This window comes from Dryobates pubescens, chromosome 15, assembly GCF_014839835.1.
Source record: "Dryobates pubescens isolate bDryPub1 chromosome 15, bDryPub1.pri, whole genome shotgun sequence".
Classification (NCBI taxonomy): Eukaryota; Metazoa; Chordata; class Aves; order Piciformes; family Picidae; genus Dryobates; species Dryobates pubescens.
This window is the reverse complement of record NC_071626.1, coordinates 4,778,661-4,802,799: the sequence shown is the minus strand read 5'-3', so window position 1 is coordinate 4,802,799 and position 24,139 is coordinate 4,778,661. Positions and strand designations below refer to the sequence as shown.

Genomic DNA, 24,139 nt, shown 5'->3' with positions numbered 1-24,139 from the left:
GCACATAAAAACCTGATTACAACCACTTCCATTTTCCTTTTGCATAAGCAGAAAAGAATCAAGCCCATATTGTTTTTTTTTCCCCCTCAGTGTCTGAAAGAAGTGTCCTGGAAATTACAAAGGCCTCTGCTGCATCATAATCTTGAAGAGAAAAAGATTGTGCAAGTAATAGCAAAGCAAAAACTTACCCCACACTGCCATGAAAACAGCAAAAAAGACAGTAGCTCCATTGTCAAAAAGGTGGGTTACCTAGGGGATATATTAATAGTGGGATCAGTTTGTGATAATAAGGCTTTATTTTGCATTTTCACCTGATTAAAATCACTGTGATCATGAGTGCGGCTGGCCTGACAGTCCTGAGGATCCTCCCCTCGATGTATGAACTGCACCTGCACATTGACAGGACTATTTGCCAGCCTGCCCTGGGACTGGCTCTTGCCAACAGCATCATCTTAGACCCAAAGCATTCATTTTATGGAGCTACTTATGAAGGATGGTTCATGAGTTAACAAGGACACCACAGCACATGCATCTAGGACATGACCTCTGGAAATGATGAATCTTTAAGTGTAAATTACATTCAAGGGTTTTACAACTCAAACTAAGTCATAGAATCATAGAATGGCTGGGGAGAGGACTTGAGCACAAGCCCTGTGAGGAGAGGCTGGGGGAGCTGGGGTTGTTTAGCCTGGAGAAGAGAAGGCTCAGGGGAGACCTTATTGCTGTCTACAACTATCTGAAGGGAGGTTGTAGCCAGGTGGGGGTTGGTCTCTTCTCCCAGACAACCAGCACCAGAACAAGAGGACACAGTCTTAGGCTGCACCAGGGGAGGTTTAGGCTGGAGGTGAGGAGAAAGTTCTTCCCAGAGAGAGTTGTTAGCCATTGGAATGTGCTGCCCAGGGAGGTGGTGGAGTCACCATCCCTGGAGGTGTTCAAGAGGGGTTTGGATGTGGCACTTGATGCCATGGTTTAGTAGTCATGAGGTGTTGGGTGATAGGCTTGACTTGATGATCTTTGAGGTCTCTCCCAACCCTATTGATTCTCTGATTCTAAGATTTTATCTACTCAGGCTCACGAAAGCTAAATGCAAAAGGAATGATTTATGAGGAAAGCATTTCACTTGTGTAGTTTGTAGCATACCTTGGCATAAACACAGCTGTCTGACAACCTCATGAAGGGACAGTATTTATCACATATAGGACACATGATGATATCTGTAGCTTGGCAGACTTCTTTACTGGAAAAATAGAAAAACATATGAGTTAATAGTTTGGTGCACACCAATGGTTTGATCAGTTTCACCAACATTCCACTATTTACTGAACTATAAAAGTTCTGTAGCTGAGGCCAAGATGCTCATGACTGGATTTGTACAACTAGTATTTGTTGACTAAGACTTCTGAGCTTATAGTCATAACTACAGAGGACAGCTCTTCAAGGCCAGACCAGCTGTATCTCTTTATAATTCCCAGCTTCTCCTTGAGGCAGAAGTGGCCTCTGGTGGGAGGAGGGTGAGGATGACTGTAGGTGAAGTGAAGTTTGACTTCTTGTGACTTGTCTTAAACGTGCAAGAATGCAGAGATGCAGCACTTAGCAGAAGGCACAGAGGGTTCTACATGTGAAAGATGCTCCTTTGTGGTGGATCTTTGGGAATGGCCTTGAGGAGAGTGGAGATTTCCCACCCTTCTGCCACCCTGCTATAAGAGTAACAAAGCAGCCCTGCTTTTTCCCTACTTCATGCTGAGCTGCTAGCACCATCAACAGCTGGAGTTGGGCAAGAAACACTGACTCCTGTGGCAGGTCAGGAGCACAAACCAAGAGACACTCCATACTGAGCACCCAATGAGAATCAAGGACAGTCTTTTCCTGAGCATTCATTCAACAGTTCAAAACACAATAATTAACAATTCACATGAAGACCTTTTAGATTATTCATAACAACCCATAGCTGCAATTTCCCTTATAAAAGTGCTCACATTACCTGACTTGGCAGTGATTCAGAGTGGTGACTCCATACAAAAAGACAAACAATCCAATGAAGGCAGCTGGGAAGAGCATCCCTGTGTACCAGCCTAACCAGGCAAAGTACAGCCCAATTTTCTCGCCAAAGTACCGCCTGTTTTGAAACACAACACAACAAAGTTACTGTGGAGGGTTGAAGTTTCCCCCCCCAGCATTAACTTTTAAGCCAGACCAACTCAGTTAGAAGCAAATGAAGCTGTATTTACAAGGAAAAAACCTACACTCCACAATGGAATGCAATGAATGTGTACAAAATAAACAGGATTTACAATGTTATAGACACTTACAATTAGCCAATAACAAGGAAATCCCCCTGCTCCAAAAGACCAGGGAAGCTGCTCCACTGCCCCCCCCCAAAATCTCTTCTGCCCCCCAGGAGCAGAGAGAGAAAAGAGAGGAACTGGGAGAAAGCAGTGTTAGTTCTTATCTCAAAGTCAGCCAGAAGCAAAACAGAACAGCCCAGACCAGAGAAGAGAAAAGGAATGGGAAAGGAAGTGAAATGTGAAGAATTGCTATGATACAGCCCCTTTTACCCCAGACATTTATCCAATGAATTTGTCTAGAATCATCTCTTGTTTTCCTTTTTGCACCCAACAGTGATTTATCGATATTTTTCTACTTTTCTGCTCAAAATCTGCAGATAAATCAGGAACAGTGTGGCCAGCAGGAGCAGAGAAGTCATTGTGCCCCTGTACTCAGCACTGGTTAGGCCAAACCTTGAGTCCTGTGTCCAGTTCTGAGCCCCTCAGGTTAGGAAAGATGTTGACTTGCAGGAACATGTTCAGAAAAGGGCAACAAAGCTGGGGAGGGGTTTGGAGCACAGCCCTGTGAGGAGAGGCTGAGGGAGCTGGGGTTACTTAACCTGGAGAAGAGGAGCCTCAGGGGAGACCTTCTTGCTCTCTACAACTACCTGAAGGGAGGTTGTAGTCAGGTGGGGGTTGGTCTCTTCTCCCAGGCAACCAGCACCAGAACAAGAGGACACAGACTCAAGCTGTGCCAGGGGAGGTTTAGGTTGGATGTTAGGAAGAAGTTCTTCATAGAAAGAAAGGTTGGCCATTGGAATGTGCTGCCCAGGGAGGTGGTGGAGTCACCATCACTGGAGGTGTTTAGGAAGAGACTGGATGGGGTGCTTGGTGCCATGGTTTAGTTGATTAGATGGTGTTGGGTGATAGGTTGGACTCGATGATCTCAAAGGTCTCTTCCAGCCCGGTCAATTCTATTCTAGTTTAGTCTAGTCTAAATTTCAAAGGCATAGCCTAAAACCACCACAGTTACCAGCTAATTAGAATACAGCTGTTTAATCTTGCTTGTTAATAGAAAAACCCCAAATATTTCTATCACATCTGGGGAAGAGATCAGAGTCAGAATTTGCTAAAGAAACAGCTTGCAACTGGGCTTCTAAATCCCCAGTGAGGAACCTGCCTCAGGAGTGAACTATTCAAAAAGGAATCAAACAAATTCTCTAACCACAGTTCACAGTGTGGTGAGTGGAGACCTCAGAAAGGAAACATTGAGTTATTTGGGATATTGATGGCTTTCATGCCTTTTGGCTATGTAACTGTACTCCCCAAATAACTGCAGCTTCATCTATGAAATCAGCACAACAGGAATAATGATTTGGCTTAAATTATTTCAGAGAAATTAATCAGCCAGAGGTTATTCTCCAATCCAGTGTATTTTCACTTCTTTTCATTTGATTGTTTCTTTTCTTAGCTCAGTTCCTGAAAAAAACCTAATCTCATGATTCTACCACAAGTGGAAAGCGAAGTGCAAGTGAGGTCCAACAAATATCTTGATGTATCATCTTGCACTGATTCGAAGACAGTAGTCTGAATTAAACTACATTGCCTAAAAACTGACAACAAAGTGGTCAGGAAGCTCCTACTTGCTACAGATTCATTAGCACTTTTCTTGCTTCCAAATGCAACCAAATATTTCTTTATGTGCTGAAGAATACATCAAGAACACAACCCCCTCTGCTGAACTCAGCAGCAGAGGAGCAGGCTCATGCATTGTCCTGTGCTTCATTGTCTTGTGCACGGCAGGCTGATGATGAGATTAGGTTGCTTTGCAAATCAATATGCAATTATCTTGATTAAATGGAAGACTTCAGGTGATTATTTGCAAGATTAGTTTTAAAGAATGAGGCAAGATCATATTCTTGCACTTCAGAGACTTAAAATTGCATATGAACTAAATTTGAGAACAGCTGTTGATGAAACTCTTTCCTGATGTTAGCAATCAAACAGCTTCATCCTAGATGAAGACCCAAGCCAAGTTCAGTATGCGCATAGCCTGGAGAAGAGGAGCCTCAGGGGAGACCTTATTGCTGTCTACAACTACCTGAAAGGAGGTTGTAGCCAGGTGGGGGTTGGTCTCTTCTCCCAGGCAACCAGCACCAGAACAAGAGGACACAGTCTCAAGCTGTGCCAGGGGAGGTTTAGGCTGGAGGTCAGGAGAAAGTTCTTCACAGAAAGAGTAATTGGCCATTGGAATGTGCTGCCCAGGGAGGTGGTGGAGTCACCATCCCTGGAGGTGTTCAAAAAGGGATTGGATGTGGCACTTGAAGTTAGTCATGAGATGTTGGGTAATAGGTTGGACTTTTCCAACCTTATTGATTCTATGATCAAGAGGAATGGACTCGATGGGGAGGAACCCAAATCTCTGCAACGTAAGGAAAAGACATTTGTGAGCCTGATTTTAAAAAGAAGTGCAGGATGGTGACATTACTTTGATGTATACTGCTCTAAATATGGACAGACAGCCTGAGTCTTCCACCACATCCCCTTGCTTCACAGCCAGTACCCCACAGGCTGTGCTACTGCAGTCTGAATCAGGATCAGGTTCATATCAATGGGCAATCACACAGAGAGCGTAATTGTGTTGGGAAACATCTGTGCTAGTTCGACCTTGAAGGGCTTTCTGTTGTTTGTGTAGCAATGGGGTAGGAGTTGTGGGTGCTTGGTATGCTGAAGTCAAGCTGCCCCTGAGAAGGAAGGCAAACAAGATAAGGAGTAGCGAAGATCTGGGAAAGAGAGCAATTAAGAAATTCCATAGAGTAGTGAAAACAATGATGTAACCTTTTAGGAAGTAACCAACAGTGTGTGTTAAATTAGAATAGAATTAACTATGTATAAGATAAGGCTATAAATAAGGACGTGTGGAACAATAAAGTTGGATTTTCGTGGATCATATTGATCGTTTGCGACCCCTTCTTGCGACAAGTGGCGCCTGAACACGGGACCCCACAGAGAGGGTTCGACCCCACAGAGAGGGTCATAGGCTCACAGAGAAGTCTGAAGGTTCCTCGAGGACTAAGTGTACGTTCAAGAGCGCGGAGGCAAGGAGCCGGCCCGGAATAGCAGTACCGGAGGCTGATCGCTCGGACAAAGAGAAGGAGCATCGCCTGGGAGCCGAAGACGTTGTAGACCTGGAACTGCTGATATAGAGACTGTGCGCACAGGTACTAACGCTAGTGACGCTAGTATGGACAGGCAGGCAGCGTATGATTTGTTTAAGTGCTTTTTAGAAAAGCGAAATATTAAAGGCATTGATTTAAAGAAAGAATTAGAGCCTTTGTTAGAATATGCTGAGAAGTTGGGGTATTTTAAAGATCCCAACGATGTTTTTGATAGACTACGGTGGAAGGAATTAGGACAAGATTTATGGATGAAAAGTGTAGACGATGATAAGGCTGCTAAGAAGAACAGTAAGCCATGGAGAGCGGTTATGGTAACATTCGATCAGCATGCTGCAGAACAAAAAGCTGCTATTCAGGCATGGCAAAAATTATCAGCGGGCCTGAGGAAAGGAGCAGCGGACACTGACGGGTAACAGCTCGCGGCAGTGAAGTTTGCGGACGTCGGTGAATATGGAAGGAGAGGCAGCGCTCTCCTTATTGCAATGCTTTTTAGAAAAGCGTAAGGCGCAGATATCGCCCGAAGTAATTCCTGGGTTTTTGGCCCATGGATCCGCTTTTAGGGTATTTCCCAAGCGGAGATAGTTATTTTGATGAAACTTGTTTGGACTATGGAAACAGACTGTGGGACTGGGGCACTATCAAGCTGCAAAAGCCGTGGCGAGAATGCATAAACTGTATTAAAAAACGAGATGCAGCCCTAGTTCTATCTGAGTTGCAGCCGGACGATGTGTTTCAAAGTATCGGCCGATCGACCGGGGCCGCCCCCGATACATCTTCGGCGGCCACATCGCGTTTTGCCAGCTGCCACCACATCGCGTTTGCACCCAGCGGGGAGGGAGCCGAGAGGGGGCAGCTCGGTGCGTTCGATCTCGTTCATGAACACCTTTCTCTGATATCGCCAGCGAGGGCTCGGACTCGGAGGACCACAACACCGACAGCGAGGAATTCAAACAGGGCCGACTTTGCTTTACGGCCCCTCTGAGAAACAGCGGAGCGCTTGGGGGCTCGTGGTGACGGTGTTCTTACCACCGCACCCTGCCCGCCAGCCCTGCCGGCCCCCGCGGATACCGACGGCTCCGACAAAGGCAGTACCGGCTGACGCACCACTGATACCGGCAGCACTGACAGCAGCAGCAGCTCAGCGGCGGCCGCTTGCCCGGCCCCCACCTCTTTCCCTCGCAGAGGCTCGCACCAGCGACCCCCCTTCCCAGTGGCTTCAGCCGCGACTCTGCTCTGATTTAAAGCGACAGTGCTTAATTTTCTCATTCCTGGTTGTAATGTCTTTCAGAGATTTGCTATTTAGAGTTTTGCTAAGTTTTTGTAATAAGAATGGTGAATGGTACGCATTTGGTACTTGTGAGTGGTTAATACATAGTGATTGTGCTAAGGTGTGAAGATTTGTTATTTAGAGTTTTGCTGGGTTTTCCTGGTGAGCGTGATGAATGGTATGCATTTAGTACTTGTGGGTAATTAATGCATAGTGGTTGTATTGAGGTGTGCGTACTTAGTGATGAGTTCACCTTGTGAGATTTTCTTTTCGGTTCGAACCTTCTTAGTTGTGTGCCTTGGCATTTCAAAGGAGCTCCATGTAATATTGTAATAATGTTAAGGTTTGTAGTGAATAGGTATTCATTTTCTAAGGTATTCTTTAGCTAATGTAACGTCTTTAGATTTCTTTCTTAGACATAGCCTACTAAAAAAAAAAAAAAAAAAAAAAAAAAAAAAAAGGGTGTGAACAAAAGGGTAACAAATGCAAAGAACAAAAATTTTAAAATGGTAAACAAAAAGGTATCAAGTGTAAAGAAAAAGTTTAAACACACGAAAAATAACAGGTACAAAAACTCTGGATACAAAAAATAGAGTACTAAATAACAGAATAAAGTACTGAATACCAGAATAATAAACAAGAAGAGCAACAATAAAAATAAAAATATTAAAACCAAAATATGACAAGCTAAAAAATCATAAGGATTGCTGACAACATAGCTGTTAACAAAAGCATAAGAATTGCTAGTAATTAATAAAAAATAAGGATTATCAAGACTACTAGGTTAAAACAAAAACTCTGTAAAAAGAAGACGTCAAGAAAGTTAAAATGCACAATAGTAACAAAAGGAATTAATAGAAAAGCAGGTTATAAAATATAATAAAAAAGCAAAGATACAAAATAAAAATAGAAAATAGATTAAATGAACTAAAGATGCAAAAAAAAAAAAAAATAAAAAATTGAACAATATAAGATCAAACAAAATAAAGGATTAAATACTGGATTAGAAAAAAAAGGGGTTAAAAATAAAAGGTGATTAGAATAACAAATTAAAATACAGATTAAAAACTGCAGCAAAATACAAATAATAATTAGGAAAGTAAACAAGAAATAAATTTTAAAAACAGATGACAAGTAGGTCGCCTCAAGCCTTCTTTCCTGCTACCTGTGATCATCGCAATAAACAACGGCAGAGGAATCAAGACCATGAGGACACAGCATCTCCCATGAAGCTGAACATCGATCATCTGGGATCACAAACGCCATTCAGAAGAATGTACCATGGCACCATATGAATTAGGACTGAATATTTTGGTTGTTTGATAACTTTGTCTTCTCTCTTGTTAACTAGGGATAAAGTTTCATCTTTACATTTCGCCAAACAAAAAAAAGGTGGGGGAAAGAGAGAATACCCCCACAGCAGAAAAAATTAGCTCATGGTAACCCTAGCAGTGACCTCAACAACTGTCACGATGATCCAAGACGTCAACAGAAAGCATCTAACTTCTGAGTGTCGTGACTGCTTAACTGTTGCATGAATGTTAAGAGATTAGAATTACTAGGATGAGCAAAAACACGCTATTTTGTGTAATTTTATATTGGGCAAGCAATGAAGCTCTTTTTGCTCTTGCTGTTTTCCTGCAGATTTCTGTCTGTGAAGCTAGAGCCTGGCCAGATCTACCTTTACAGATTAAGGAAATCTTGCTGCCATTAAACAATTGATGATTTTTGACCATCCTAGAGGAAATAAAAATGCAACATACCCCTAAAGCAGATTGTAGAAGATAGTGCTAGGGATTGCATTTGTGTCTTAATCTGTGTGCAATGTGTTCAGGCATAATCAAGTCTTCTCTGTCAATAAGTGAAATGTAAAGACTGGGACTATTAAGATCTAAGTTCTTCTTTACAATGCTTGTTATCTTTTACCATGTATTATGCTAGCTCTGTTAGAACATTGTAACTAGTTCAACTTAAGCTTTGTGCCTTGTATCAGTCTGTTAGACATGCTGTGTTATGGAACTTTTGCTTTTGCTATATAGCTTAGCTTTAATTTGTTTGCTTTCGTGTATGCAAGTAATATCTTGTGTAAGATGAGAACAACTCTTATGACTAAATGCCAGTAACAAGTAGAGTGAGCAATCTGGCAGTGTAGGCCTAGAGCCTGATTAACAAAAGAAGCTTCTAGGTTTTTGGGTATCATTGTATTATTGTTAAGCCTGATTGTATTGTGTAAAGTGTTCGGGGTATGACCCTTAAGGCCTTATTTGTAAAAAATAGAAACGGGGGAATTGTTGGGAAACATCTGTGCTAGTTCGACCTTGAAGGGCTTTCTGTTGTTTGTGTAGCAATGGGGTAGGAGTTGTGGGTGCTTGGTATGCTGAAGTCAAGCTGCCCCTGAGAAGGAAGGCAAACAAGATAAGGAGTAGCGAAGATCTGGGAAAGAGAGCAATTAAGAAATTCCATAGAGTAGTGAAAACAATGATGTAACCTTTTAGGAAGTAACCAACAGTGTGTGTTAAATTAGAATAGAATTAACTATGTATAAGATAAGGCTATAAATAAGGACGTGTGGAACAATAAAGTTGGATTTTCGTGGATCATATTGATCGTTTGCGACCCCTTCTTGCGACATAATTGCCCATTGGAATGTGCTGCCTGGGGAGGTGGTGGAGTCACCATCATTGGAGGTGTTTAGGAGGAGACTTGGTAGGGTGCTTGGTTGCATGGTTTAGTTGATTAGGTGGTGTTGGATGATGGGTTGGATGAGATGATCTTGAAGGTCTCTTCCAACCTGGTCTGGTCTACTCTACTCTACTCTATTCTATTCTTCTCTACTCTACGCTACGCTACTCTATCTCATTTCTTCTGGCACCATAGGCAGCATCATTTTTCTGCAAGTCTGCTCAGATAGCATTAGGTTGTGTGCTACAGAAACAAACTATGGCAGTTACAAGGTCTTTGGAGATCTTCCTGGGTGCTGCAATTATTCCAATCCATAACTGGGTTAAGCTTGGACTGTCATGACCCTCAGGAAATGAAGATGGTTTAGAGATACCTTTGCCCCTCTTCACCTTCAAGTTGCACCAGATATGAAGAAGCAGCTTTTTATTTCTCCTCTGTCACTATATATATATACACCAGGCATTTCATACACTTTCCATAGTGATGGCAGCTCTTTTACCTGCACACTGCCTCTTTAGCCAGAACTCAGTAATGTACATGAAGAATTCCAGGGATTTTTTTTCCAGGGTGCACCACTCTGCATTCTTTATACCTAATTTCCCCCTGCTATCAAGTGCCTGCTCATGAAAGACCTTGCTGAAGGTTTCTATCTCTGATATTTACATTTTTATTAACTTTGCTAAGTTATCACCACCTAATTTCTCACACTCCTATTAAGAACAGAAAAACACATTTTATGTGTTCTTTGATGGCTCTCCCATAGAAGATTTCCTCCACAACAAAACTAAAAGGCAAAATCCTGTAAGCACCTAATAGAATAATCCATCTCTCCTATACTCACATATTCTGTACTATAACAGAACAACAACAATTTCAGCTTCTCAAGTTTATGCTAGCATGTATACTAGTCTCCAGTGTCACCTGGTTTAGGATGAACTGTCTCTTCCCTCCCCCTATTCCAGTGGTAGAATTATCACTGACTTAACTGAACCAAGGTTCCAATCTCAGGGTTTATCAATGAGGAGCATTTCTGAGAAGTATTAAGCTACAAAGTCTGGTTTTGAGAGCCATGAAATGTGATATTGGATTCTTCTGTTTTAACACCTTCCTTATATTATCTTGTGCTTTCAGGATGCCTAGAAGGAAGTGATGGAGCTAGAATATAGGCAGGATTAGACTCAAGCCAATAACTGATTTATCTTCTTTAATCCTTCTGCAGGTCAGAATAAAATCCTATACAGAACTTTTTATGCCACAGGAAAAAAATGTTGTGAAGGAGCTAGAATAGAATAGAAAAGAATAGAATAGAATTAACCAGGTTGGAAGAGACCTTTGAGATCATCGTGTCCAACCTATCATCCAACACTGTCTCAAGTTGTGCCAGGGGAGGTTCAGGCTGGATATTAGGAAGAAGTTCTTCACAGAGAGAGTGATTGGCCATTGGAATGGACTGCCCAGGGAGGTGGTGGAGTCACTGTCCCTGGAGATCTTCAAGAAAAGACTGGATGAGGCACTTAGCGCCAGGGCCTAGTAGATTGGATAGGGCTGGGTGACAGGTTGGACTGGATGATCTTGGAAGTCTCTTCCAAGCTAGCTGATTCTATGATTCCAACAGTTGTTTTGGACACATGGAGCTCTCATGTTATATCAGGAGAAATGGGGTGGGGAGGAAAGGTTGACAGAAGATTGAAAGGGAATTATCAGCTTGCAATGAAATCATTTAATATAATCATGGTGTAAAATGCAAGTTATTCAGGCATGACTTTTGCTTTCAGGTTCATTTACTTAGCTTTACAAACACTTTATAAACAGATCTTTTACCTCCCTTTTTGTCCTGTAAATGACATGGGCAAGCAGCAGCAGGAGCTATTTGTGCACAATCCAGAGGGAAGAAGCTATTCACAGAACTGTGAAGGAGGTGAGCCAAAGCCCCCAGGAATCGCTGCAACTGTTTCCTTTTATTTGTGTGGTCCCAGAGCGTACAGACTGAGTCCTGCTTCATTGCAATTGCTACCAAATTCTCAGGCTCTTAAATTACTCTTGTAAAATAAGCAAGGATACTAAATTCCAGCAGAAGTGTAATTAAAATCATAGTACCACATCTGTTGATTAATGAGTGCCTTTGCAATCGTGCCAAGCCTGCGCCTTCCTACTGCCGTGTGCTTCAAAGAAGAGTGAGAGCAGATTCCTGCAGTTCCCCTCAAATGACTTTTCCCTCATTTATTTCTAGTGACTAGTGTCTCCATAACAGCCAGCTGATCAGATTAAATGAAAGCTGGGAGGCACTAAATTGACAGCAACAGAGATGTAAGGTCTCATTTAAACAGCTAAGGAAAAACTAAGCCAGCACCAAAGTGTGAATAATTTCACTTACCATTGTGGCAACTTGACTTTAAGGTGGAAATATCATATCTAAGTGAGATAATTATATCACCTACATCTAACTTACCACCCTTTCTAAAGGATATAGAAAAGGGAATGACAGTTGGCAGCAGTAAGTTCTGGCCAGATGTCTGTGGAAGAATTATCATCCACCCACTCCTTTTTCAGAATCATAGAATCATTAAGGTTGGAAAAGACTTTTAAGATCATCAAGTCCAACTGTAACCCTAATGGCATGACTGCTAAACTATATCCTGAAGTGCCACATCTACAGCTTCTTGAACACCTCCAGGGATGGCAAGTCCACCACCTCCCTGGGCAGCCTGTTCCAATGCCTGACCACTCTCTCAGTAAAGGAAATTTTCCTAATCTCCAATGCAAACCTCCCCTGGCACAACTTAAGCCCATTTCCTATTGCTTGTTACTTTGGAGAAGAGACTAGCTCTGGCCTCACTACATCCTCCTTTCAGGTAGCTGTAGAGGGCAATAAGATCTCCCCTCAGCCTTCTTTTCTCCAGACTAAACAAGCCCAGTTCCCTCACCCACTCTTCATATGACATGCCCTCCAAGCCCCTCACCAGCCTCATTGCTCTTCTCTGGACACACTCCAGAAACTCAGTGCCTTTCTTGTACACAATGTCTGTCTTATACACTATTGCCTTTAAACACATCCTACATAGCTTCTAGTATGGGGGGGGGGGGGGGGGAGGGGGGGAGGGAGGGAGGGGAGGAAGAGTTGCTCCTGTTGCAGAACTGGTAATAAAAAAGCTTCTGTTTAAAGTATGCACACTGAGATACTAAGAGTGAGCAGAACAACAGGTCTTGCTCTTGTCAGCTCTCCATGGAAAAATCTCCAGCTCACTAGACACAGGAGCTGCTGAGAGTGATGGTACTTAGCAAAGATTTGGCAGGAGCAAAGGAAGTAAGAGGTTTCTAGCATCTGTGAAGTGAGAAAAAAGAGACTTTCCTCACCCCTCCTCTGGTGAATTCATTGCAGCCATGGGTGCACTCCAGGCAGCAAATGGCAGGCTGGGATGGGGCTGCAGCTTTGAATTCTGCTGAGCTCCATGAGTACTGAGACTCACTTACGCTCCTCACTTACGCTCAGGGACTCTCAAAGCTTCCCCTGACTTATTCCTCTTCATATAAACACCTACTCTGAACAACTACAGGACAGAATCTATGAATCTATGAATCCTAGAATCAATAAGGTTGGAAAAGAGACTTTATTGTTGTCTACAACTACCTGAAGGGAGGTTGTAGCCAGGAGAGAGTTGGTCTCTTCTCACAGGCAACCAGCACCAAAACAAGAGGACACAGTCTCAAGCTGTGCCAGGGCAAGTTCAGGCTCAAGGTGAGAAGAAAGTTCTTCCCAGAAAGAGTAACTGGCCGTTGGGATGTGCTGCCCAGGGAGGTGGTGGAGTCATCCTACCTGGAGGTGTTCAAAAGAGGATTGGACGTGGCACTTGGAGCCATGGTTTCGTTAGTCATGAGGTGTTGAGTGATAGGTTGGACTTGATGATCTCTGAGGTCTTTTCCAACCTTATTGATTCTCTGATTCCTTCACTTTCACTTCCTCCTCCAAGCTGCTCTATAGATATTTTTTTTGGCTGTAGTGGCACCATGAATGAAATGGATTCCCATGACTTCAGGATGACATTTTAAAAACCACATGAATTACCTGAGCTTGACATTGCTTTGTCAGAAGAGGGATAACCTATGCTCAAAGGATTTGCAGTGTGACATATTAAAAGTAGGAACCTCTTACCTCACAAGATCCAGTGGCTGGTACTTATACCACACTCCCCAGGAAGCCCAGCACTCGTAGAGCAGGTGTCTGTGGTTTTCTGCCCCGTGGGTTTTAATTGAATTCTTACTTCTGTAACTTCCCTAAAACACAAATCTGGACATTAATGGACAACAGCAGCAAGAAGAAAGAATACCCAGGGAATCTCTCTTGTTTAGTGGCATGGATAACACAATTTATGCAGACTCCATCCTTGTGCTCGAAAAGCTAAATAGGGCATTAAAAGGACAATTTCCTTTGACTTCAGTAAGCTTTGAGATTATCCTTACTAAAAAAATTATAATAAATGGTGTTCAAGTCAAAGTAAGAATCTCAAAGGCAAAACCACAACATGGTATTTTTGTTTTTCCCTTGGATAAAAGTGCTGATTTACCAAACATGAGCCCTTTCTAGAGAACAGATCCAGAACAACCCCCCTGACTCATCTCTTTTTTTTTCTGCTAATGATTACACAACTAAGAAATCACTTGGTGGGGAAATAGAAAAAAGTAAAGTCAAATAGAAAATGAAAAAAGGAGACAAATACCTCATGAAGAGGGAATGCAGCTTCATAGGAGCCATTACTGAGCAATCGATTCAGACCTAAGAACCAAAAAGTATCCAATTATTTATGACTGCCAGGGCCAGACCAAACTGCTAAGTCTAAAGCAAACCCCATTCTCATAATGAGCTGGAGAAAGGAAGTTTTGAAGCTCATTGACAGGAAAGGGCACATGTAGTAGGAAAATTCATCTTTTATGGATTTTGATAAACCAAGGCATAATGCAAGCAAAGACTTGTTCAAATATTAATCCTAATTCCTGTTTAATCATTTATCATGCTGGGTGTTTAAACATTCATGTGCCTAACCCGTCTTTAGCAGAACTTTGGTGAGATCAGGCACCTCCCACCAGGACTGAAGTTTGACCCCATAAACTGTGGTCTAAGGAAGCTATTTAGTCAAAAGGCTGTATCTCTTCAGAGATGAAGACTTCATGGAAGGTCTTTGCATTTTTGAACTGCAGGCCATTAAAGCAATTGAAACTCTTAATTTGCATGGAACCACATTGTAAAATGTGTTTGGTTTATGCCTTACAAAAACTGCTGGACTAGCAGAATAAGAACAAGACAAGCTGCAGTAACACAAGGCTATATACTTCAGAGCTATAAAGACTACAACACAAGAAAATGCACTTTTAATTGAACAAAAAAAGACTGCAACTTAGCACAAAAAAGTAATCATGCACCCAGCTCCGTCAGGCTTTGTCTCTCTTTAGTGAGAGCTACCACAGAAATAATGAATGATTCCTGAGATGGGGGCACTTTTTGCCTTGAAAGTCACCACAATAAGATTGAAGAGCTATCAGGCAGTGCAAAACTAAATACTGGCACTAATAGCCTGAAGGCATTTGAGCTCCATTGATCAAGAAACAAAGAGTCCTGATTCCTTTCCTGACTCACAGGGGAATGATAGAGACTAGAACACAGGAGGGTGAAAGCACTAATTCAACATAAATAGCACGTTCAGTGATTGCATTGGTATCTGCTTAGAAAGTCTCTGGCAGAACAGCAAAACCTCTACAACAGATCCAGGTTTTGCTCTGCCCAGTGATCAATGCAGGACTGTGTTGATACTAAGTACAACACAAGCAGATATGTGAGGGAGCTTAAGGTCTTGGGGCAGGGAGGGACTGCAAATGTCTGTGCTAGACGCAATGGCTGCATGCATGTGGAAAACTTCTAGGCATCAGCCTAACGCTGCCACAATGTTGTCCTCCTCTAGACATGCTCCAGCATCTCAGTGTCTTTATTCTAGTGAGGGACCCTTGCACTGCAACCAGCACCAGAACAAGGGGACACAGTCTCAAGTTGTGCCAGGGGAGGTTTAGACTCGAGGTGAGGAAAAAGTTCTTCACTGAGCGAGTCATTCGTCATTGGAATGGGCTGCCCAGGGAGGTGGTGGAGTCGCCGTCCCTGGAGGTGTTCAAGGGGAGATTGGACGTGGCACTTGCTGACATGATCTAGTTGTGAGGTCTGTTGGAACAGGTTGGACTTGATGATCCTTGGGGTCTCTTCCAACCTTAGTTACTGTGATACTGTGATACTGTGATACTGTGTAATTCTTTGGTCTTTTCTTGCAGAGGTGATAAATTCCAGGTGGTGATGCATGTGGCTGTGAAAGTAGGCTGACATTAGAGGGAAACAATCAGGTGTTCCAGGAAAGGCCCCTACAACAGCAGTAGGTGACATGCAAACAGGTCAAAATTCAGGTGGGCCCAGGCAGACAATATTCTTCTTTTCCCCCCAAAGGTCTTAGCACTCACCTTGCAAAGAGCATTGCTCAGCACTTACCAATTTTGTTCTTGCCCTCCTCATACTTCACTCGCTGTAAGATATGGTGGACAATTCTACTTCTTGTGGCATTATTGAAGAAAGTATCTTTGTTGTGTATGATGAAGCTACATAAAAACACAAAGAGCATCTCAGGAATGTATAGAAGCGTATTTACAGCAAATATTGAGTCCCCATGCACACTAAAAATCCACAGTATGTGAGCAAGTGCAAGGAAGATTAAAGGACACCAGATTAAGTGAAATGATTCACCAGATGAGATGATGTCAGCAACAGCATTCATTCCCTGACAAAGAATTACATGGAGAAGTGGGGAGAAAGATCAAAGATATTTAAGCATTCATTATGATAAGCATCACTTTTATGTAATTCCCTGCAAGCTACAAAATACTTGCACAAAATTTTGCAAAGCCATAAGAGTTGTGAGTGCAGCTGCAGAAGTTTGCATTTGATTTCTGTTTCAGGCTTCTTTAGTATGCTCTACCATTAAAGGTCAGATGGAAACACCTACTTGGTAAACCACTCTCACTGAAAATCAGATGCTATGGTAGAAATCCAGCTGGCAGCCGGGCACTAGTGGTGTTCCCCAGGGATCAGTGCTGGGCCCCATGCTCTTTAATATCTTTATTGATGATCAGGATGAGGGCATTGAGTCAATCATCAGTAAATTTGCAGATGACACCAAGCTGGGGGCAAGTATTGATCTTTTAGAGGGTAGAAGAGCTCTGTAGAGGGACCTTGCCAGGCTGCACAGATAGGCATAGTCCAAAGGCATGGGATTTAACCCATCTCAGTGCCTGGTTCTACACATTCGCCACAACAACCCCATGCAGTGCTACAGGCTGGGGTCAGAGTGGCTGGAGAGCAGCCAGGCAGAAAGGGATCTGGAGGTTCTGGTCATTAGTAGGCTGAACATGAGCCAGCAGTGTGGCCAGGTGGCCAAGAAGGCCACTGGCATCCTGGCCTGTATCAGGAACAGTGTAGCCAGCAGGAGCAGGGAAGTCATTCTGCCCTGCACTCAGCACTGGTTAGGCCACACCTTGAGTCCTGTGTCTAGCTCTGGGCCCCTCAGTTTCTGATCTCATCTGTTTTTGCTTTGCCTGGGAGAGATATTCTGCATGCTTTGGCTGACCTTGGCTAAGTCTAACTCCTCTGCTCTTTTTCTCTTGTCCCTTTTGTTCAGGGTGGTAAGGGGAGAGGCAGGGAGAGAGAAGCTAGTAGCTTCCCGTGGTCCTTGGCCGGGGGGGGGGTGTCCTTGTGCTGCTTATTAATTGTAAATATCTGTATAATACTGCACATCCTGTATATTTTGTACACATTCATTGCATTCCATTGTAGAGTGTAGTTTTTGCTTGTAAATACAGCTTCATTTGCTTCTAGCTGAGTTGGGTCTGGCAAAGCTAATGCTGGGGGGAAACTTCAACCCACCACATCAAGGAAAACAAGATGTTTTAGCACATCATCATGACTACTGGGAAAATGCAGACAATAAACATTGTTTCAACTTGTCAGTTAATCACTGCTAAAGAATTCCTGTAGCTTCTTGAGGTGTGCAGGGCTTCAGGATGGACTGTGAAAACAGACACTGGAATAAGCAGGTAAGTAAGTGGGGGTTCTGACTAAACAGTCCTGTGCATGTATTGAGGAAGTGAAATATTTAGTTATTTGCATTCATTTGTAAACTTAACAATTGTGGTGTTGTAGCTCTTTGAGAGGGAGCAACCAGATGTGTCTGTGTAGCAGACAACACCTTACTTTAATGACCACTGTGAAGAACTCTGACTCTGCCCTAACTTAAGCAGTCCTAAAACAGAAGAGCTGCAGAGCTGAAGTTCTGCTCTGCTCATCCTTGAGCCAGTAAAAGGCATCTAAGAGCAGGAGTGGGAGAGAGAGAATTAGAACTCAGCAAGACTAGAGCAGGCTGGGAACATGTCCTTCAGTGTTTTCCAACATTAGTCACGGAGATATGAATGAAGGAGAAATGTTAGAATTCACCAAGGGTGAAAAGGAGTGCTAAAATGAGGCCTCCGGATGTCCTGGACTATCCCTAACAATATAACTGGTTTGGGATGGAATTTCATATGGTAGAGGTCAAAAACAATCCTCATCTATTGTTTAAATACAGAAAATCACAGGAATTTTTTCCCCCCTCAAATACTCAGATAATTTCTGTGAAGTTGTCTGCACAGCAGCCCCATAAAGGGCAGCATGACCATAACCAAAGGCACAGGAAGCACTGGCACAGGAAACAAAGAGAGGCATCAGTGGGAGGCATGGAAAGGTTGAGAATATCTCAAGTAGTTGTAACTATGTGTTACAACATCCCAGTTAGAGGTTGACATTAATGGGGACAATGCCAGGGAGATGCCAGTTTAACAGAAAAATCACAGGACTTGCTCTTAGGAGATGAAAATCATGCAGCTCAGTGTAGGGTTTATCCCTTTCAACTAGCTTCCTTCTCCTCCCACGCTTTAAGGGCATTTCTTCCTCCAAATGCTTGGTAGGTAGTAAATCCATATTCAAGGAATAGCCATCAAGGCTATCATGGTCTACAGCATGCAGTGAGGATCTCAGAAAAAAGACTTTCTCAGCCTATGGAGGATCTCACTTTAAAAAGTTTCAGTTCACAGAGACCAGAGCTGAAGACATTTCCAAACTAGGTGTAGATAAACATTTATCAGATACTACTGAGCTCTAAATTTCATAAGGCAGAGGCTTGCTAGAGAGGTTTTTAACCCTTGTTGCTTTCAAAAGGAACAGTTTCTTCAGGCTGTCTGTTTCTGCTGCCCTTGTTAGAATTTCAGTATGCATAAGGGCTTGAATATTCATAAGAGCAATACAGCTTGTTTTCAGGCTCAGTATGGGTTTAGGCTCTATTTAGGAGACAGATCATTGAAGGTTCTGATCACTTTGTCACCTCATTTTTAAGATGAAAAATAAGTAAGGACCTATGCACTACTATTTTCATTACCCATGAAGTTAATGTATAGGTAGATGGTCAAGGCAGCGATTTGTTCCACAGCACAGTTATAACCATTAGCTGGTTCCATAAGCCTTAGTTGCGTGCACTGTCCTCGTTGAGAGATAAAATCCCAATGAAGATAATGAGAATGCTTCTGGCAGTAAAGGTTCCAGAGTTGATCCTTAATTAAAGTCCCTTTATAAAATGTCAGTGTGGAAATATTGCTCTTACACTCCTACTGTCAGCGACACGGAGAGTCAGTGAAGGTTAATTGCATTGAAATTGTATTTGCAGCTTCCATAACTAGACTCTGAACTGGAGATTACAAACTATCTTTCCGAGGAGAAGAAAGCACAGCAAAGCTAACTGTTGCCTAAACTGCTGTCTCTTTAGGAGGAGACTGGCTGGGGTGCTTGGTTGCATGGTTTAGTTGATTGGCTGGTGTTGGATGATAGGTTGGATGCGATGATCTTGAAGGTCTGGTCTGGTCTGGTCTCGTCTCGTCTCTTCTCTTCCATTCCATTCCATTCTCTTCCATTCCATTCCATTCCCATTGGAATGGGCTGCCTGGGGAGGTGGTGGAGTCGCCATCATTGGAGGTTTTCAGGAGGAGACTTGATGGGGTGCTTGGTGCCATGGGTTAGTTGTTTAGGTGGTGTTGGATTGGTTGATGGGTTGGACGCGAAGATCTTGAAGGTCTCTTCCAACCTGGTTTATTCTAAGTATGTATTCTATGTATTCCATTCCATTCCAAAGAAGGCTCACAAGTTAATGTGAATTAACAAGCTGCCAGTGAATTTCTGTTTGTACATTCTCTCTGGTAATCTTTCAGGGCATACAAAACTTTCAGGGGTAAATTTAACTCTTGAATCTTTGTCTAATACCTCTTTGGGGGAAAACACACACATTGTTTCCCCCCCCCCCCAGTTAATTCTGGAGAAGCAAAAGGCAGGAAAAATGCCTTGAGATATAGTTAGTGCCATGGTTTAGTTGTTTAGATGGTGTTGGGTGACAGGTTGGACTTGATGATCTCAAAGGTCTTTTCCAACCTGGTTTATTCTGTATACAAGCTGAAAACTGACCACCCATGATCAGGTTATAAAGTTAGAAAGTGAGGATATCTGCATGCATGCATTGATGTGCATCTCTGCTCCACAACATGCCCAGGCACTGAAACACTGGAGGTCTGACACTCACAGTACCAAAAGGTTATCTTCCAAGCAAATGCCTACTGCTGGGAGCAGTTGAAGCTAAAAGCACAGTTGTTGTGTGAAGCAGTAATCCTTTGTATGAGAAATTCATTCTTCAGGACAGGAAAAATGCCTAACTCTCTGCACTGCCAGGAAGACAGCTGGGGGAAGCTAGCTGAGGCAATAGGAGATTCTTACCTCACTTAACATCAGAGAAAGAAAAATCATCATCTGTACAAACAGCAGCAAGATGAGCTGATAGTGTTGCAGTGAGAATGTTGTTGCCACACACTTCTGTAGTGTATTTGTTTAAAATGTTGATGTATTGTGATCACTTTCTGGTTGCTTTCATTCTGACTTTTAAGGCTGCAGCTGACTTTTTGTATTTAACTAAACCAAAATGTTTGTTAGTGTTTTATAAGGGATTTTTCACCTCAGGTGGCTATGGTAGGATCACTTTGGGATGAAGAATTGTATTGATGGCTTTGTTTCAGATTTGACACCTCACAGCATCAAAGCTGCTGATGTGAAATAGCAGGAGGGACACGGGGTGAAACTGCTGAATCTCTCCTCCAGTTTCCTCTGTCCATCCCCTAAAATCACCCTGCCACTCAAATAATTTCTTAATTGAAATTGTTTCTCTCAGGAATACACATCTGAGGCAGAATGATCTTTCAGGGATGTCCTATCTCATTCAGACTGCAAAGCAATTTGAACTTCCAGAATCAGAGGGAATTTAAAAAAATCCATTGCAGGGCATTTCCAAGTTTGATTTCACAAAGGTGTGTTTAAAGGCAGAGCTAGAATAGAATAGAATAGAATAGAATAGAATAGAATGGAATGGAATAGAATAGAACAGAATAGAATAGAATAGAACAGAACAGTACAGTACAGTCAGGGTTGGAAGGGACCTCAAGCATCAGCTAGTTCCAACCCCCCTGCCATAGACAGGGACACCTCACACTAGATAGGTTGCTCACAGCCACATCCAGCCTGGCCTTATAAACCTCCAAGGATGAGGCTTCCACCACCTCCTTGGGCAGCCTGTGCCAGTGTCTCACCACCCTCATAAGGAAGAACTTCTTCCTAACATTTAATCTGAATCCACCCATTTCTGTTTTTTTCCATTCCCCCAGTCCTATCACTCCCTGACACCCTCAAAAGTCCCTTCCCAGCTTTCTTGTAGCCCCCTTCAGATACTGGAAGGCCACAATTAGGTCTCCTCAGAGTCTTTTCTCCAGACTGAACATCCCCAACTCCTTCAGTCTGTCCTTATAGCAGAGGAGCTCCAGCCCTCTGCTCATCCTCGTGGCCCTTCTCTGGACACATTCCAGCACCTCCAGATCCTTCCTGTAAAAGGGGCTCCAGAATTGGTCACAGTACTCCAGGTGGGGTCATACCAGAGTGGAATAGAGGGGGGGAATCACCTCCCTTGACCTGCTGGCTATGCTTCTCTTGATGCAGCCCAGGATGTGATTGGCTTTCTGGGCTGCAAGTGCACACTGCTGGCTCATGTTGAGCTTCTCATCCACCAGCACTCCCAAGTCCTTTTCACCAGGGCTGATTCCCTGCTTATAAAAAGCCATTTTCAAATGTGTAGTTATTACACTGTAGATGTATTTAAACACAAGAATGGCCACCCTGGCTCAAAACAAGTAAGTGTCCCTGCAGTCTTGTTCCTCAACTCTTGTGGTAGCAGCTCCCTGATTCATCTACAGTCTTGAGGTGAAGAAGCTCAGAGGGATGTGGGGGCAGATATTAGTAGGGATGGGGTTTATTAAGGCCAATCTGAGCCACAGAGCAAGCCTAAAATGTAACTCCACCCTGAGAGACACATATCTTGGAAATCTGGCAAAGATACAGGGCAAGATCCTCATGTATCACAAGGGGACAGAGTACAAATGAGAAAATCTCCATTCATCACTACTGTGAAAGGACTTTTTAAACACTGATCCAGGTATTGTCCCAGTCATGCTAATTGTGCAGCTTCTTAGTCTAATATTCACTGAAGCAATACATATTCAAAGGGAATTATTTAACCAGAGTTTATTGCCTTAAGAAGAAAAAAAAATAGGGGGCAGGGGGGATGGGGAGGGATGGAAGTAGCTCCTGATATAAAGCTTGAAATCTCTAAAAGGCAATTAAAAGCATTTTCCAGCTAGTATACAGCTATCTGAGAAATTGCAGCTAATTGCTAGTGCTAGTATTCCCAACTGACTAGCAGCTCACTGCATAAAATAACTAAGACACAGTTAAAAAAAGAGAACCAATTATTATTGTGGCTGATGGAAAACACTTTTCAGATATTGTGAACTGTGCATTCTTGTAACTGATCATTTTCAGAAGAAATGCTTTGGCATAAATAAAGCCCTTGCCAAGCTGTGGCTGCAGAGATACTCTCAGAAGCCTATCTTGAAAATTATTCTTTTGCATTCCACACAATTCTCCAAAATTGCTTGCCTCAGCCAGGCAGAGAATCTTTCCTCTGAGATCTTCTATTACTTAGGAAATAAGATGAGTTTTGGTCTTCTCTTGTACTGACAGTTTGGGGATAGAAGGTATGCGTTAATCCCTTTAAAAGAAAACCTGAAGTCATGCCACAAAGGTTAATATTGGCCACAACAACCCCATGCAGTGCTGCAGGTTGGGGGTCAAGAGTGGCTGGAGAGCAGCCAGGCAGAAAGGGACCTGGGGGTGCTGGTCATTAATAGGCTGAACATAAGCCAGCAGTGTGCCCAAGTGGCCAAGAAGGCCAATGGCGTCCTGACCTGCATCAGAAATGGTGTGGCCAGCAGGAGCACGGAGGTCATTCTGCCCCTGTACTCAGCACTGGTTAGGCCACACCTTGAGTCCTGTGTCCAGTTCTGGGGCCCTCAGTTTAGGAAAGATGTTGCCTTGCTGGAACGAGTCCAGAGAAGGACAACAAAGCTGGGGAGGGAGCTGGAGCACAGCCCTGTGAGGAGAGGCTAAGGGAGCTGGAGTTGCTTAGCCTGGAGAAGAGGAGGCTCAGGGGAGACCTTCTTGCTCTCTGCAACTCCCTGAAGGGAGGTTGTAGCCAGGTGGGGGTTGGTCTCTTCTGCCAGGTAACCAGCACAACAGGACACAGTCTCAAGCTGCACCAGGGGAGGTTTAGGCTAGCTATTAGGAAGAAGTTCTTCCCAGAGAGAGAGATTGGTCATTGGAATGTGCTGCTCAGGGAGGTGGTAGAGTCACCATCACTGGAGGTGTTTAAGAAGAGACTGGATGAGGCACTTGGTGCCATGGTTTAGTTGATTAGATGGTGTTGGGTGATAGGTTGGACTTGATCTCAAAGGTCTTTTCCAACCTGGTTAATTCTATTCTATTCTATTCTATTCTATTCTATTCTATTCTATTCTATTCTATTCTATTCTATAGCATTGTGTCAATTTGGCTTCTCCCTGAATATAACCTCAGCTTTCTGGACCTTGAGCTGCCTGTAATTCTGTGTCTTCTGTTTCTACCCTGGCCACTGCTGCTTATTCTTTGTGATTTTCTTCTCAGTTTCCTTGTTTCCCTTATCAAAACCATCCTAACTACCCATAAGACATCCTCTTTCTCCAAAATTTGACAGTCCTGAAATTCTACATTTGATCTGAAAATCATGTGGGGCTTTTTCTGTTGTGCATTTTGCCAGTCAAAGAAGGCTTCAGGTATTCAAATGATTTCTCTAGTGATGCTAGTGCATCACTGGTGCCATCGGTATGCTTGGCCAGCAGCCACCAGCAGGTCTTAACAGGGACATTTTGGAAGCAGCTTTGTTTCCATAAAAGTAAACCCCAGAGAAATACAAACAAAATAATACCCTCTTCTTTCTTTAGAGTTCTGTTTGTTCTAGTTGTAACTAGAAATAAACTGCAGAGTCAGTTTCTTTTGACCATCACTGTTAGAATGACTACTATTGGTTATGAAGTTTTAATCACATCTTTAACGAAGAACAACTTAGCACAAGGGGGAACTTCTTTACTATGAGGGTCACAGAGCACTGGAACAGGCTCTCCAGAGAGGTTGTGGAGTCTCCTTTTCTGGAGACTTTCAAGGCCTGTCTGGATGTGTT

The 24,139-nt window shown here is 43.0% G+C and overlaps 1 protein-coding gene across 4 annotated transcripts in view; it reads right to left on the bottom strand.

Moving 5' to 3' along the window:
• ANO4 (anoctamin 4) overlaps positions 1-24,139 on the bottom strand; it is a 177,976-nt gene that overhangs the window by 39,288 nt on the left and 114,549 nt on the right. For all 4 annotated transcript variants that reach the window (XM_054167688.1, XM_054167691.1, XM_054167690.1 and 1 more), the window contains 6 exons: positions 15,913-16,019; positions 14,108-14,163; positions 13,543-13,664; positions 1,982-2,116; positions 1,141-1,237; positions 189-249 (listed from right to left, as the gene is read on the bottom strand). In XM_054167688.1, coding sequence (XP_054023663.1) covers positions 189-249; positions 1,141-1,237; positions 1,982-2,116; positions 13,543-13,664; positions 14,108-14,163; positions 15,913-16,019 — 578 coding nt within the window. The remainder of the gene's footprint in view (positions 1-188; positions 250-1,140; positions 1,238-1,981; positions 2,117-13,542; positions 13,665-14,107; positions 14,164-15,912; positions 16,020-24,139) is intronic.